Here is a 15,851-nt window from a genome sequence, read left to right as displayed (position 1 = left end):
CAGCCCCGCCCCCTTTTTCTCCTCTCAGCAGCCTCTGCCCTCCTCCTCCAATCCGCGCCTGCACTTTGAGGCCATAGCTTTGTGGGAAACCGAGTCTTTTTCCACTGCTCGCGTACATTGTGCACATTCCCTACGTATGAAGCGTGTAGTGATTGGGTCTGGATGATCCCCAAAGCGCTTCCAGTAACGATTCCACTCCCCCAAACCAGGGGGCGCTGCGTTCTCTGTTTCTCCGCCGTGCCCTCTCGCTTTTCTAGCCATCGCTATGGTATCATCAGTGGCTTCTTCCGGAAGAGGTGGGGGAGGGGGAAGCGGTACTTCCGCTTCCGGTGGAGCCGGGCTTGGCGGCGGAGATGGCTGCGGCGGCGGCGGCGGCGGCGGCGGCGGCGGCCTCCTCGGCCTCGGGTTCTGGGGGCCCTCGAGAGGAGCCCGAGACCCCAAGCGTGGCTTGGGATGAGTCCCAGCTCCGCAGCTATAGCTTTCGGACCCAGCCCATCCCACGCCTGAGCCAGAGCGATCCTCGGCAGAGGAGCTCATCGAGAGTGAGGTGGAGGCGGGGAGGGGAAGACAGAGGAAGGGAGGCCTGATAGGCCCTGGGGGGTTTCCGAGAGAAGCTCGGAGAGGGGAAGGGTCGCGGGGAACATGTGAGGGGAGGTTCTGGGATGGAGGGGAAGGGGAAAAGAAAAGGTCGGAGCTTTGAGAAATAAGGGTGCATTTGAGGAAGTCTAGGATGTCTGAGCTTGTTGACAGTGGAGTGGCACTAGTCCGGTCCTAGGATTTGGAAGAGGTGGGATTTCTGAGTTTTTAAAATTCGGAGTTAAAGGGAATTGGGCAGAGGGGGGTGTTTTGAGAGTGAAGTGGTAGGGATGTTCAGAAGGGAAGTGGTGTGATGGGTCTGAAGAAAATTGGAGCAGTTCGAGTGGAGTTTGTTAAGGGGGAGTAATCTTAAGGGTGGGACACATAAGGGAAGAAGTGAGGATAAGGTTCCTGGGGGTGAAGTGTCCAAGGAGGCATTATGACATGGGAATGCCCCTAGGATGGATTGGTGGGGATACTGGAAAGAATAAAATAGAGTATGGCTTGCAGGAGTGGACCTTGAAGGACTGTTCTCCGACTTTTTTTTTTTTGCCTGGTACTCTTTCCTCAGGAGCCTGTGGTATTGACCGACACAAACTTAGTGTATCCTGCCCTGAAATGGGACCTGGATTATCTACAAGAGAATATTGGCAATGGAGATTTCTCAGTGTATAGTGCCAGTACCCACAAATTCCTGTACTATGATGAGAAAAAGATGGCTAACTTCCAGACTTTTAAACCAAGGTCCAACAGGGAAGAGATGAAATTCCATGAGTTTGTAGAGAAGCTACAGGACATACAGCAACGGGGCAGTGAAGAGAGGTAAGCTGAGTAGGAGCTGTACTGGAGTGAGGGGTAAGGGCTAGAATTGTAGTAGATAAACTTCATCTCTTATTCTTTCTGATACTCTGTCAAAGGCCACTGTGCAGGAATTGCCATCTTAGAACTCTACTGACTTAATCCTTAATACTCTAATGACTTTAGATTTTTAAGTTTTCTGGTGGTTCTCTGGTGTAGCAGTCAAGGCCAGTCCAGTGAACTTGGGACCTGAGAAATGGCTGATGGTTAGATAGGTGGTTGCTTTTTGATTGTGGTTCATGGTCCTTGTCTTTATAAGTTATTGGCAGGAAACAGTGCTCTGTTGGGGCAAGAGTGAATTGTAGATGCAACCTTTTGGACAGTCTGCATTGGTCCAGAGGAAAAACCTTTATTGTACATACATTGAATTGTCATACACCTCTAGGTCATGTAAACGCACACGTACGGGAGTTTGACCCTTCAGTCTTACATCTCAGTTAATCATTGATCATTGTGTAGTGTGGGTCTGGCAGCTTATTAGTGCTTTTGGCTTACAAAATTCACTTCTCTTCTTAAAGCAGCTCACCCTAGGGTTGATCTTTTCTTTGAGCAGTTTTTCACGTAGATGTGTGATTATGAGAGAAATGATTATTAATAAGGGGGCATCCAGGTTTTTTCCCTATTTCCTCATTCAGAGACTAGTCTTTGAAGTCGATCCTACCCAACTAGGAGAGTTTATTTCTGGTTAAAATATAAAGGGTATCTAATCTAGGTGAATTCCCAGCCCATTGTTTTTGTTTTAAGTGGTCTGGGTAGAGATGGATTCTTTTTGTCCAAATAGCTGCTCGCAGCTATTCTAGCCTAGTTCTCCACCTTAGGAGCTGACTTTCTGCCCACCTCGGCTTCCACCCCTTCTCATTGATTGTTCACCAGTCTGGGTTGATCTCTGCCTTTCAGGGACACCCACTTTTCCAATTTATTGATTATATGCTAGCCTAATTAATAAATTGATTAATTGCTCAGAAACTCTTATCTCATGGAAATTATTCATCACAATGAGATTATCTTTGTTTGGGCACTTCACCACCAACCTCATCCATTCCCTGGTCTTCCCAGCACTGTGTTCCATGGACCTGGGATATTTCCTTCTTCATGGTACTTTGTTGCCTTTGGATTCTGATCTTTTAGGAATCTCATTGCCAGAGGAGCTTAAATTTCTTTTTGGGGGGTAGAAGACTGGATGGGCTTTGATAGACTATTACCATGATTTGTGCTTTGTTTGGTGCTATCTTGAATATCTTCTGGAGACCTGTCCAGTAATTGTTGTGCTATGGTTCTGGGAGAAAACAGGCTTCTTGTGGAAGAATTCCTCTGAGTCTGTTCACTATATCTGTCAGGTGTAGCAGGAGCAGTGTAGAAAGCCCAGGATTCAGGGCTCCCAGCACCTTCCTAGAACTTCTGCACTTAGTTTGAGTTTAGTAGTTTCTCATCATTAAGGGCAGTCCAGTAGGGTGGAAAGAACTCTGGATTTGGAGCCAGTATACGTGAGTTAAAGTTCTGGCTCAGCTCCTTAATTTCACCTTGGCCAAGTCACTTAAACTTTTGTAGTCTCAGTTTTTTCAAATCTGTAAAGTGTGGGAATTAGACTAGATTGACCTCTTAAGTCCCTTTGAGCTTTAACTTTTGTGATTGTTAAGGCAGGCCCAGGAGATAATGACTGCCTTCCTGATGGGAGTAAGTAGCCTTTTTAGGCCTTTGAAGGATTGAATTGTTTCCTATAAATTTTGCTTATTGTTTTACCCAGTTCTTATTCTTTTGGTGACTGTCATAGCTGACACACACTTTGTTTACAAAGCATATTCCATTAGTTTTGTTGTTTGATTCTACTTTGGAGATAGTTCAAATATTACTGCCACCTTAAGGTGATTGATAATCTTCTGGGCTCCACCTGGAATGTCACTGCCATGTTTGGCCTTGTGTGTGATTAGGCCAAGTTCATCTGAGCTGTCATATCTTGTGGGTAACACTTGACTCTTTGGGAGAGAGAATCTTCAAAAGCCTTATGCTTTATTTTAGAAAATTGCTAAAAGCTGGAGGCTTTGAAAGGCATAATAAGAATTCTTCAGGCGCAGGAGTTCCTAAGAGCATAGGTTTGATGTTAGAGCCCTGAGATATAGGGGAAAGGATTTAGATTTCCTAGATTAGTATTGGCTTTTTGCAGCTGTTCCTTGTGGGGGTTGTGCCAGCTCTGAGTGTGGGTTTGTATTTCAGGATGTGGGGAGGCTGTGCCTTGAATGTATGCTAATGAAACTTTCTTCTTGGGGAATATAGGTTGTATCTGCAGCAGACTCTCAATGACACAGTAGGCAGGAAGATTGTCATGGACTTCTTGGGTTTTAACTGGAACTGGATTAATAAACAGCAGGGAAAGCGTGGCTGGGGGCAGCTGACCTCCAACTGTTGCTCATTGGCATGGAAGGTAAGAAACTAAGCAAAAATCTAGAAGTGGTTGTAAGTTTCAGTGACCCAGTGCTAGAGTAATCTCCCCAGCTGATTGTGGGCCATACCAACCTAGACTTTAGGAGTTTCTCTGAAGCACAAGGTCTTTATCATGCGCAGAAAAGCGTTAATCTGGGACAAGATGTTTGGTTTCTGTCAGGAGAGAGAGTGTCTTTTCAGTCATTCGGTGAGTATTTAGATCTCTTAGGTTTGGGCTCTAAAACCATTCCTCTCCTTCTAAGTGCTTCTTTAGCAGGTTTTGACTTAATGTCACAGTTCAGTTTTAGTTGAAATTTCTTTCTCAAGCTAATACACACCTGCTCTTTGCTGACCTAACAAATTCATATTTGAGTTAACATAGGCTCTTGTTTTCCTGGTTGCCTGCCATTGGTGGGCAGTGGGGGAGCAGATCATCTCATCCTCAAGGATATTTATGAACCGTTACCATTGAGGAAGCAGTTTTGAGCTGCAAAGATTTCGTTTTTGTCATTCAGGAATGTGTATTAAATGTCTTCCATGTAATACTCTACGTAGATTCTGGAAAAAGTTATAGCAACTGGCATGGGTGGAGGAGGTAAAGATTGGAATGGGTTTAGGCATGTCCTGTGAGAAGTTAATTTTCTTTCTTTCTTTCTTTATTTATTTTGGTGAGAAGTTTAAAAGCCGATTCATATAGCTCAGATTATCTGCCTGGCTTCACCCAAGAGTGGAATGCCTGTGTTGCTTCTTGGTTTTCAGTGTTTCTCAATGGATTTATTTAAAGTGGACTTTTTAGCAAAAGGTATTAGCCTTGGAAACCAAAAAAAAATGAGTATATGCTGCCATTTTTGCCAAAATTATAAATACCATTTTGGTACATTATCTTACTCTTAAAGAGATATCAGCTGTCAGCACAATCTGATATTTTATGATTGGCAAACTTTTTAGGTCTTGATGGTTAATGAACTGCTTGCACATTAAACACCTATCACTTAGATATTTTGCTGAAACTTATGATTGTACATGCTTAGAATTAGTTCATGTAGATTTTTGTAATTTTGATGATTTTGGGTCCTTAGGTGGGTGGAAAGATTGGAGATTCCCAAACATCAAAGATGTTTGACCCTTCAGTACTTTCGTGCAGCCTCTCCTGGATTCTGTGTTCTAGCTGAGGGGGTGACAAACTACAGCCAGCTGTATTTGATGCCTGTTTTTCTACAGACTGTGAGTGAAGAATGATTTTTACATTTTAAATAAAATTTTATTGTATTTAAAGATGTAAAAAACATTCTTAGCTCATGGGGATATACAAAACATGTGGTAGGCCAGATGTGGACCTTGGGCCAGAGTTTGTCAGACCCCTGTTCTGGCCTATTCATTATAGCTCTGCTGTTGATGACAGTCTCTTCACTCTTGCAGGAAATGTGACACCTGCTCACTATGATGAACAACAAAACTTCTTTGCTCAAATCAAGGGCTATAAGCGATGCATCCTATTTCCTCCAGATCAGTTTGAGTGCCTCTATCCTTACCCTGTGCACCATCCCTGTGATAGGCAGAGTCAGGTGAGTTAATAGGGTATGGGGGAAGGCAATTCAGACTTATTCATAATATTTCTCTTTCATGGGGGAGTGGGCACTGTTGTGTTGAATCTTTAATAAAAATAGCTTGCCTGGCAGATGAGTCAGAATTATATTTTAGCATATGAAATTATTCTGTAATTCTTCTCATTTGGCACCAATTCCCAAGACCTTTGTTTTGATGTTTGTGGGTAATCATGCCCTGTGTAGGTTCACTTCTATTTCATTACCCTTTTTTACTATAGCTTATGTTGTCTTGGATTGGGCTGGTGTACTTGGGCTAATCTTTATAGTCCCCCAAAAAGTTTATGCTCAGGTCCAGACCTTCAAGCTGTTTCCTGGGTTTTGAGATTGTTCTGTTAAGTCATTGAAGTGTGCCAAGTATAGAGCAGAATAACTTGTATACATTGTCCTAGGAAGTCCTAGGCATAGTAGGGCATAACTGACTGGGTAGCCAGGGAGGTGTTAATTGGCTTTCTATAGAAAATGGTTTCTAACCCGTCACATGCAGGATTCTTGTCCCACTAGAATATTTTTGTTTGTGCTTTGGCAGCATATTCCAAAATTCCCAACTTTCAAACTTTTGGGATAAACTCCCAGACCTTTAGGTTGTGTCAGTCATTTCCCAGACTACCAGGTCTTAGGATCCTTTACAGTTAGATTTGTTGTATCTGTTATTCTCTGATTGTTCCATATGTTTAGTTTTGCCTCCCAAGTAGGCTATACATTTCCTGGTACTGTGCTGCCTTCTTCTTTTAATTCCCAGCATCTAGCACAGGGATAGAGATTAAAACTAGGATTTCATTGGTTAAGGAAATTTCTTCTATCAGTGCAGGTGACATCTAGCTTAGATATCAGTAAATACTTGTTGGCTGATAAATTTCTTCTCTCATTGGATCTGCCAGGTGGATTTTGACAATCCTGACTATGAGAGGTTTCCAAACTTCCAGAATGTGGTTGGCTATGAGACGGTGGTTGGCCCTGGTGATGTTCTTTACATCCCTATGTACTGGTAAGAAGGGATAGGAGATGGGTGGTGGGGAAAGCGGCCTCATATTGTGACTTGGTGTGATGTCCCTTGTATTCCCTGGTGAGAATTAGCTGTGTTCTGTGGGAGTGCTTGAAACCTCCTTGGTTTTGCTAGCAAATCCCCAGTGGGTGCTCATTAAGCCTGGCAGGTGAATAATAGTTCTGTCTTGTGATAAAGGCAACATAATGTTCATTCCTCTTATCAATAAAAATTCCAGAAGGTCTGTTGATCTTGTTTCTTTGATATTTGGAGACTGAATATAAGTCTTGTTTTAAGAGTATCAGTGCCCTTCACCTCAGTGGTTTTAGGTGATGACTTAGCTATTTTTTTATATTTTTGCCCTGGACCCTGTGTAATTCTCCCATCATTCTGAAAAATACCCATGGCACAACTGGAGCATGTTAGTTTATTTTGTTGCAGGTGGCACCACATAGAGTCATTACTGAATGGGGGAACCACCATCACTGTGAACTTCTGGTACAAGGTGAATATTATTGTCCTGGGGTAAGGGTGGTGATGGGAGGAAGTCAGGCTATGCTGTGCTTGTTCTGGGGCTTAGTTTCCTTGGTGAAGTGAAGGGTTTCCCTTAGTGAGAAGATCACTTCATGGTTCAGGTCTCCTTGTGGGCAGAGGGAGGAGGTTCAGGTGCCCTGTCAAGGAGAAGAAGGAGTGACTTAGACTTTTCTGAACTCGAGGAGGTTCCCTAGGTACTAGTTCTTCTTAGAAGAGGTCCAGAGAATCTTGCCCTTACTCCTTTTGTGGCTTTCTAAATCTTCGCTGAGGACTAAACCCTAAGGTAACTATGTCTCCTAGACCTTGCTGATGCCCAAGTCTTGTTGATTCCTAATTCACTTTCCCCTTTTCTCTGCTTCTGCCATTCTAGTAGTAGTTAACATTTATAAATAATAGCAGCTGACATTAATATGATTTAAGGTTTACAAAATGCTTTACAGACATCTTATTTGATCCTCTCAACAACCCTGAAAGGTAGGTGCTATCATTATTCCCTTTTAACAGTTGAGAAAGCTGAGGCACAGAGGTTAAATGACTTGCCCAGACTCTGATAAGTGTCTGAGGTCAGATCTGAACTCAAGTCTTTGTGACTGCAGGTCCAGTGGTTTATCTAAGGCACAAATAGCTGTTTTATATAGTGCCTTATATAGCACTTAAGGTTTACAAAAGAGCTTTACATATATAAGATAGCACATTTGAGCCTCACAACAACACTGTAAAATACCCTAATATTTTTCTCATTTATCCAGGAATGAGGAAACTGAGACTTAGCAGATCATGCAGCTAGTTAGTGTCCAAGACCAGATTTGTCCTAGGCCTCTCCTTATTTGCTGTCAGGTTCACATCTGCTTCTGCTTTTCTTTATTCTGCCACCATATACTCTTTTCTATAAGAGTTCATTTTAAAAAATTCTTTAATTTTGTTTTTTTCAGTTAACAGTCTGTTTTCTCTCCTTCACACCTTGCTCCCTTTGTGGGGGAGAAGGAAAAGAAATTCAAAAATATTAATAGTTGAGCAAATTCCCACATTGGTCATTTTTTTTAAGTCTTATTTTGCATGGTGTACATTTTCCAGGGTTTTTATTTTCAAGGGGGAAAAAGACTATACATTCAGAAATAATATGCCAGGATAAGGTAATTAGAAGTACATACCATACATACATACATACATACATACATACATTCATTAAAAAAAAAAGCCCCCAAAACCATCCAATCCCTGAAAGGGCGGTACGTAAACTTTCTAAGCTTCTCTTTATAGTTATAGTTCATAGAATCATAAGATTTTGAGGCAGAAGGGATCTTAGAGATCATCTTATCCAATGTCCTCATTTTACAAATGAAGAAACTGTGGCCCAAAGAGTAAGTTACTTGCCCAGGGTCACACAGGTGGTAAGTAGCAGAGCTAAGATTTGAATCCAGCTTTTCTTATTCTAGTTTCAGTGCTTTTCCCACTACATTGTATGGTTCCTTGTGCCTGGCTTGGCCTGGTTTTGTTTGGTTTTGTTTTTAGGTCTGGAGCTTTCAGTTTCCTTCTCACTTCTGCAGGAGAATGGTGTCTTTACTCCCAGAACACCCCATAGTTCACTGGGGATTTGTCACTCTGAGTGTTCTGGTTCAGTCACCATCTCAGGCCTGCTTAAGTGTTCTGCCTCAGGAAGCCTCCCTTACCTTTACTCACCCCCATCCTTTCATCCTTTCAAAAGGAAATACAAGTACAATGTATTGTCTTCAAAAATAGAATACTGCACAACTCCCCAAGTACAAAAAAAAAACATGGCCAAATGGGGAGAGCACTAGATTTTGAGTCCAAGAACCTCTGTGCTTTAAATCTAGGCTTCTGCTTAATAGCCTGTGATATTGGGCAAGCCACTTCTAAGGGCCTCAGTTTCCTCAAGTATTAATTGAATGATTTGGACTAGGTGACTTCTAAGGTCCCTTCTGGCTCCAGATCTGTGCTCATAGGATCCTGGGTTTCCATCACGATGAGTGCTTTTGATAATGTAGGTATTTCTCAGTATCCGTTGGTTCTGCCTGTTCTCTGTCCAAGGACTTAGGGTAACTTGGAGGTCAACCAATAAGGATAATTTCCTGAACTGCTGCTTCTTTTACAGGGGGCACCCACTCCTAAGAGGATTGAATATCCTCTCAAGGCTCATCAAAAAGTGGCCATAATGAGAAACATTGAGAAGATGCTGGGAGAGGCCCTAGGGAACCCACAAGAGGTATGGCTAGCCCTGGGTTGAGGCTGTAGCCATTGGGTGGGCAGGGGTGTTGATGGGCAGAGATAGAATTTGTATCATCAGCCCTGGTTCCTCTTATTTTGGAAACTGTTGTATTTTCCATGAAGGTTACAGGCATCTTTAGAAAACCCTTGTTACCTAATGAATGCCAGGCTTAGCCGACAGTACTATGGAACCTGTTCTGTGCTGGCAGTAATTTTCCCTGTGGGGCTCGTGTGCTGGCTGGGGGAATCCTCCATGGGATTTTTTGAAGATTGGGGAGAGAGCAGTAAAGCATTTCCTGGCATGCTCACAGCTGCACCAAGGCAGCTCTGGGAATTATTGGGAGCTGATTCTCACAAAGGTACTTCAGTGGATCAATCAGAGTATGGGAGAGGCTGGTAGTTGTGAAATATTGTCTCCTCCTTGTGGAGGAGGGCACTGCCATATTCAGTGCCCCAAGGACACTTGGTGGGTGTTAGGTTTATGTTAGCCTTAATTGCACGTGATCTGGTAGGGACACACAGCATCCACAGAGTTCTTTGCAGAGAATATGCATGTGTGTCAGTTGTCTGTGTAGGGATCAGCTCTTCTGTCCCCTGGGGAAGAACATGACATCTGTTTATCAGCTCGGCACAGCATGATGCTGCAGGGCATTGTGGGAGAGAGTCGATGCAAAATAGACTCCAGAGGGTGTTGGCCATTCACTGTAATGTTAGGTGGGCTCCACCCCGTTCTTCCAGGTGAGAGGGGAGGGAATACAGGGTAAACAAGACTTCACTTTTGTCTAAAAGATAGCCCATTTCCCATCCCTAGCCTGTCCAAGGTCTTCTGCGGCTGCTTCTTGGCTTACATTTCTTCTTGCCCAATCTACAGGCCAGGGAGGTGGTGGTGGGATTGTTGCAGGTAACTCTGTGACTTGATCCTCCTGTCTCTGTACAGGTGGGCCCTTTGTTGAACACGATGATCAAGGGTCGATACAACTAGCCTGCCTGGAGGTTGAGGCCTCCTTCTGGGTGACTGCCAGCCCTTCCATCCCATCCCATCTCATCGTCCGGTCCACGCTGCTTCGTTGATGAGGACTGGAAAATCCAGAGTGATAGTAATTGCACGCAGCACTTAACAGACTGGGTTCCTGCCCCAGCTTCCCAGGGCAGGAGTGTGAGGTCAGGTGGGGGCAATTAAGCAGCCCACCCTCCTCTGCTCCCATCTTGAGTGATTTCTTCCTTTTTCACTTCTGTTCCTACTCACCTTCCCTCTTTGCCCCCAAGTCCCGCATTTAGTGTGGAGTTCCAGCTTTGTGTCATTGTGTGTGTGTTTGTCTGTCTGTCTTTGTGTCCTTCCTCCCAGGCTCCTGAGGCTGTGATGGTGCTCTTGTCGCTTGGCATGATGTCCTACAGTCTCACTGCCATTGTCTGGGTAAGGGAAGGAGCCAAGTCTACCTGGATCATGTTGGCATCTTTGAAGGGAGTTTGTGGACCTGATGACTAGTCTCCCAGGCTCCTGGAACTCCTGAGAAAGCCTTTCTTGTTCCCATTCTGGCTAGATAATCTGCCTGTACATCAACAGTCTAGTTTGATTTTTGTACAGTGTGGGTTTATCCTGGGTTCCACAAGAAGGAAGGAGCTGTCTAGCTTGTGTGTGTACATCTTTGTCCCTATACTCTGGCCAGGATCTGCCTACCAACACACTTCCACAATCTGACTGCCAAGACTGTGCTACAGGAGAAGGAGCTTCCTGGCCTCTGTGTGACTCTTCTGATGGCCACACTGTGGCTGAAGTCTGTCTGTCAACACTCCACATGCTGACTTGGTTCACTTCCACTGGGTGCTACTGCAGGGAAGTTGCTGCCTGGCCCACCAAGATGATTTTTAATTTGGTTTTTAGCCTATTTGTATTGGTTGGGCCGTGCTGCAACAAGCTTGAGGTTTATTATAGAGCCTCTGGGGCTCAGGAATCCCCTTTCTAGCCCCCTTCTTTTGGGATTCAGCTTCCTGGCTTTCTTGCTCCAAGCCAACTGCTCATCCCCAGACAGTGGGGTCAGTGATGGGAGCAGTTGAATGGGGCCTAAGAGGTAAACTGGGGCTGCTCCCTTGGCCCTCACTTGGGGAGATGAGCCAGAGGTCTTGCCATCACTCCAAGTTCTGAATGTATAGATACTCTAAACCTCTGAAAAGCACCCCCCACCCCCCAGTCAAGGTAGCTACAGCCACCAGGGACAGGCCTTTCTTTGGTCCTCTTGAGTGACTTGAGGACTGCCTTCCTGCAAGAAGTCTCCCTGGAAGGAGTGAGGGAGGTGGGAGGAATTGTGTTTTATTTTTTCTTTTTTGCCAAAGGTTTAACTTCAGTGTCTGAGCAGTGGTTCTTGTCCCCAGAAGCTCAGCTTATAATGCACTGATAGACTGGTGTATGTAGGGGAGGGGGTGTTTACTTTTGTAAATCCCTGTGCTTTCTATGCCTTCCCTGGTGTTCTCTCTGATGGGAACAGGGTGTGTGTGAGTGTGGAAGACATGGTACCTTCTCTAGTGTAGTTCTTTCAATAACAACCAGTGTTGGGAAATGACCTGAGTGCTATGGTCTGTTTCTCTTCTTGGTGTCCCACCTGACATGAGGGTTTGTGGTGAGAAAAGGGGCAAGGAAAGCCAAGCCTGGTGGATTAACTCAGTCTGTCTCTCACAGTCTCAGTAGTAAGTCAGGAGCAACCCATGCCGGGCCTTTCACAAGCCTCAGGGCAGGAGGGACAAATGACTGGTTGTCAGGGCTGCTCAGTTTGGATTTGAGGACCCAGCTGAAGGCATTTTATAAAATGCAGCTGGGTTGGGATCTGAGCGTTATCCTCTTCTTCCCGTCTCCTGGCTGGCTCTGCTCTGTTCCCTTGACATTGCCAGGCCATGCTTACTCTAGAGAGTTTGAATCTGGGCAGATTCTCTTTCCATTTTCCCCCCATCCCGTTTCCTTGCTTAGATGAAACACATGCTGTCGATGTTCCTGTCCAAACTCCTTGATTGACACAAAGCAGTCCTTTTCATGGTGTCCAGAATGGAATGTATAAGTAGAATTCTTGGCCAGCGCAAATGTCACTTGTTAGGCCAGCAGGTGGGAACTCTGGTGTCTCACCTTCCACCACAGATACAAAAAAAGTTATGATTAATTATGCAAAGTCAAATATTTGTTGGGGACTCTGGATTGGGGGTGGGTGGCTCTTCACAAAAGTAGAGCAGATGCCCAGGACGCCTTGGGGAGATGCAGCTTCCCCTACAAATCAGAGCTCTAAATTACAAGGTTTTTACCAACGGGAACAGTTGGGGAAAGTCGTCTGCTCATTTGCGTAATGGTTTCTGTCACTGGTGATTAGACACAGGATGAAGGAAAAGAAATTTGACAATTAGGAATGAGAGATCATTAATCTGAATCTGTTAGGAGACAGAGGGGAAGGATCTCATCGATAAGCAAGACTGACCCAGGTGCAGGCCTTGCCCCCCTGTGCAAGTGCTAACAGTTAATATACCTCCAAAATGTAAGCTGGGCCCTTGTGCTTAAGAAAGCAAAGGAGGTGGGCATGGGTCCAGCTTTAGTATGAGGGAGATATTCAGGTTAGATTCCTGATACGTAAAAGTCAAATGAGAAATAGGAAACAGACTAAGTACCTAGCTCTGTGGGTAGTGGTTAAGTCTTTTCCTAGATTGAGGAATGCAGCTCTCCTTCAACCCTTTGCCTCCTATTTCCCCTTTATAGCCACTCAATTTGTAGTTGTTAGCATGGCCACATTAAGCATAGTATCTCTTCAGACTGGGACCAGGTCTCTTCACTGTATTTTAGGCCATCTGTGGTCTGGTGTGAGTGTGTTCTCGGTGCTTTGAATGATTACTGGCTAGGAGGCATAGACATAAAAGGATTGGGAATGGCTCGTAGGGCATATAACCCAAGAGTATAAAATTTGCCTCTTTTTTTTGTGTACTGTTTGCTTTGTGCTGGAATCTCCAGCCACTCTGTGGGGTTCAGTTCTATTGTAGAAGCTGCATCCTAGAGGATATCCCACGTCAGACCCGAGTTCAGGTTAGCCTCTTTGGACCCAGTTTTCTCATTTATAAAGTGAGCATGTTGGACTAGATGACCAGTATGGTTACTTCCAGCTTTAAATATGTCTGAATTATCCTGACTGAGGATGCACAAACCTTTCTTGCTTTTGAAGGAAACAAAAGAAATAGGGATGTGAGTTTATAATTTTTATCCTAATCTTGCTGAGATGAGTACAGCTTTTAGGATACCCAATCTCCTGTTCCTATTTCTTGCCTTAAACTAGTATAGAACTCAAATGAGGAAGATCCTTCCCTGTTTTACTCCAAAGAGATGAGGTTCCTGGTTTTTGACTGGTTCTGCACTGTCCTCTCATCCTGGGTGTCCTGATTCTGGTCCCAAAGATGCTACCCTCTACCTTGGAGTAGTTTGCCTGAAGCATAATTAAGCCATCTGGTTCTTTTCCTTTGAGAAGCTTGACTTCTTGTAGTTTCAAGCTTGTGTCTGTACCTAGTAACCATATGACTTTGGTGGTGGGCTCAGACCTCCCTGCAATGACATCTTAACTAATACCTGCAGTGCAATAGTTTTTCCCATATTTCTCAACTGAGTTCTTACTCCTTTTTCCAAAACTGATGCCCAGTGTTAACAATTGCCAGGTTCCTGGATCCTTCTAACTTTTAGTTCATTGGCAGACCATCTATGATTGACAGCTCCTGAATCCAAGGACTTATCAGACCTTTAAAGGCTATCCTAGGTTCCTCGGGGCATTGGATTTTCAGAATCCTTTGCCTCTAAGTTCATAGTAGAAAAATATACATAGTAATAATACTCTTCACAAAGAATAAGTGTGAAGTATCTCCTTTCTAAAGTCCTTAAGGAAACAATCGTTTTCAACCTTAACTGTACCCACCCCTGATAATTAAATATTCCTTCAAGCAGTTTTTGGATCCCCATCAAACTGGGCCATGTTATTCTATGCTTCTGTCATCATAGATGTGTCTTTATCCTGTTTTCTGCAGTAACTGCTAGAAAAAATATTAAACTAAAGAGGGGAAAAAAAGCTCACGGGTGATGGGCTTTACAAATGATTTGATTGTAGGCCACAGTTTTGTGCTTAAATCTTGCTTATATTTTTGCAACTTATATTTGGGCCTGCATATTATAGAAACAGCTTATAACTGCATATAAAGAGTCTAAATATCTTGGATTTACTTCAGTAATCTGGAAGGCACCTTTGAAATCAAATCTAATCACTTTTTTCTTTTTTTTTTTTTAACAGGCAGAGGGGAGGTGATTTGCCTTAGGTCACACAACTAGTCAGTAGTAGAGCTGAGACTTGAACTTAGGTTTTCTTTCAGTCCAGAGTTATGACCATATTTTGACCTTGGTGAATTAAGAGGCAGACAGGTAGTACAGTAGATAGTGATCTGGGCCTGGATTCAGGAATGACCTGAGCTCAAATTTGGCTTTAGATACCAGCAATGTGACCCTGGGCAAATCACTTAACTTTTAGATGATCAAGTGAGATATTTGTAAAGGCACCCTTTAACACCCTTAAAGTGCTGTATGCATATTAACCTTCCTTTTAAGATGGCAACAAGAAGAATGTGCTTATCACTATGATCTGGAGAAGTGGGAGTTGAGGCCCCATTTTTAGCCAGTGTAACTTTGATCTTAAAGAAGGGTCATTAAGGACCATCTAACCTAACTTCCATTTTACAGAAGAGAAAAGTGAGGTGCTCCTATAGGAGTTCCCCATACCAGTGAAATCACAGGTCCACACTCTGTCCCTATTATAAGCACCATACTGATGTATAGCCATACAAAGATAAAAACAATAGTCATGAATGAAATCATTCCAAGAGTTTATCACTGAGCCAGTCTGTTTGCTTGGTCCTTGAAACATATCTTTGTTGGTCACTTTGGTCCAATTACTTTGTAATGTCTATTCCCACAAGTAACATCTTTGTTAGGTGCTTTGGCAAATGTGCCCCTGGATATACTTGAGTCACATCTTGTTCAGAGACTACACATGTGGTTCCTACCTTTTCAGAAGTGGTATCACCTGCTATATATTTGGGCAGATTCTGTAGGGGCATATCTCTCTGAAATTATTCTGCTTATTCCCTCTCTTCAATTCAACAAACATTTATTTAGGAGATAGACATAAGGAAACCAGTCTGTCTGCCTTTAAGGAGCTTATTGCTCTTTCGACAGACCTCTTAAAAGTGGGGTGGTATCTGATGGAAAGGCTGCCATTTATTCTCAGGATACCTGTAGGTTCCACCTCACCTCTATTCCATTTATTGCTAGCTAGTGGCCTGGCTTTTACTCAGCCTTACTGTCACCTTGAAATCGGACAGTTCTCCATTTCTGCTAGCTGATGGGCCAAGCAAAGTCACACTAGCTCTGCCATCCGTAGGTGTGTCATCAAAGTTTTTCTCTGCAGCTGAGAGGTTGGGGAGGCTCTTTGCATCTCCTACAGACTGTGTTCATGCTCCATCCTGGGACTAAAGCTACTGCACCTGCTTGCCTGTAGTAACTCCTGTGAAGTACAAGACTCTTCCCTCAGCACAATCTGACTCTTGGTCACCCCCTTTCCAACTCCAAGGTTGATTTGCCAGTTCACACTTCC

The 15,851-nt window shown here is 43.8% G+C and overlaps 1 protein-coding gene across 1 annotated transcript; it reads left to right on the top strand.

Annotated features, from left to right (window-relative positions):
* The first annotated feature begins 323 nt into the window (after positions 1–323).
* Positions 324–11,759, top strand: HIF1AN (hypoxia inducible factor 1 subunit alpha inhibitor). The gene is given in 10 exon segments (XM_020966673.2): positions 324–522; positions 525–547; positions 1,148–1,398; positions 3,706–3,830; positions 3,833–3,853; positions 5,272–5,417; positions 6,338–6,444; positions 6,883–6,946; positions 9,089–9,199; positions 10,139–11,759. Coding segments are annotated over 10 exon segments (1,062 nt in total). The 5' UTR covers positions 324–353; the 3' UTR covers positions 10,184–11,759.
* The last annotated feature ends 4,092 nt before the right edge of the window (positions 11,760–15,851 follow it).

The sequence above is a fragment of the Phascolarctos cinereus genome, unplaced genomic scaffold (genome assembly GCF_003287225.1).
Source record: "Phascolarctos cinereus isolate Bilbo 61053 unplaced genomic scaffold, phaCin_HiC Scaffold_3;HRSCAF=262, whole genome shotgun sequence".
In the NCBI taxonomy this organism is placed as follows: Eukaryota; Metazoa; Chordata; class Mammalia; order Diprotodontia; family Phascolarctidae; genus Phascolarctos; species Phascolarctos cinereus.
This window is presented reverse-complemented; position numbering and strand designations above follow the sequence as displayed.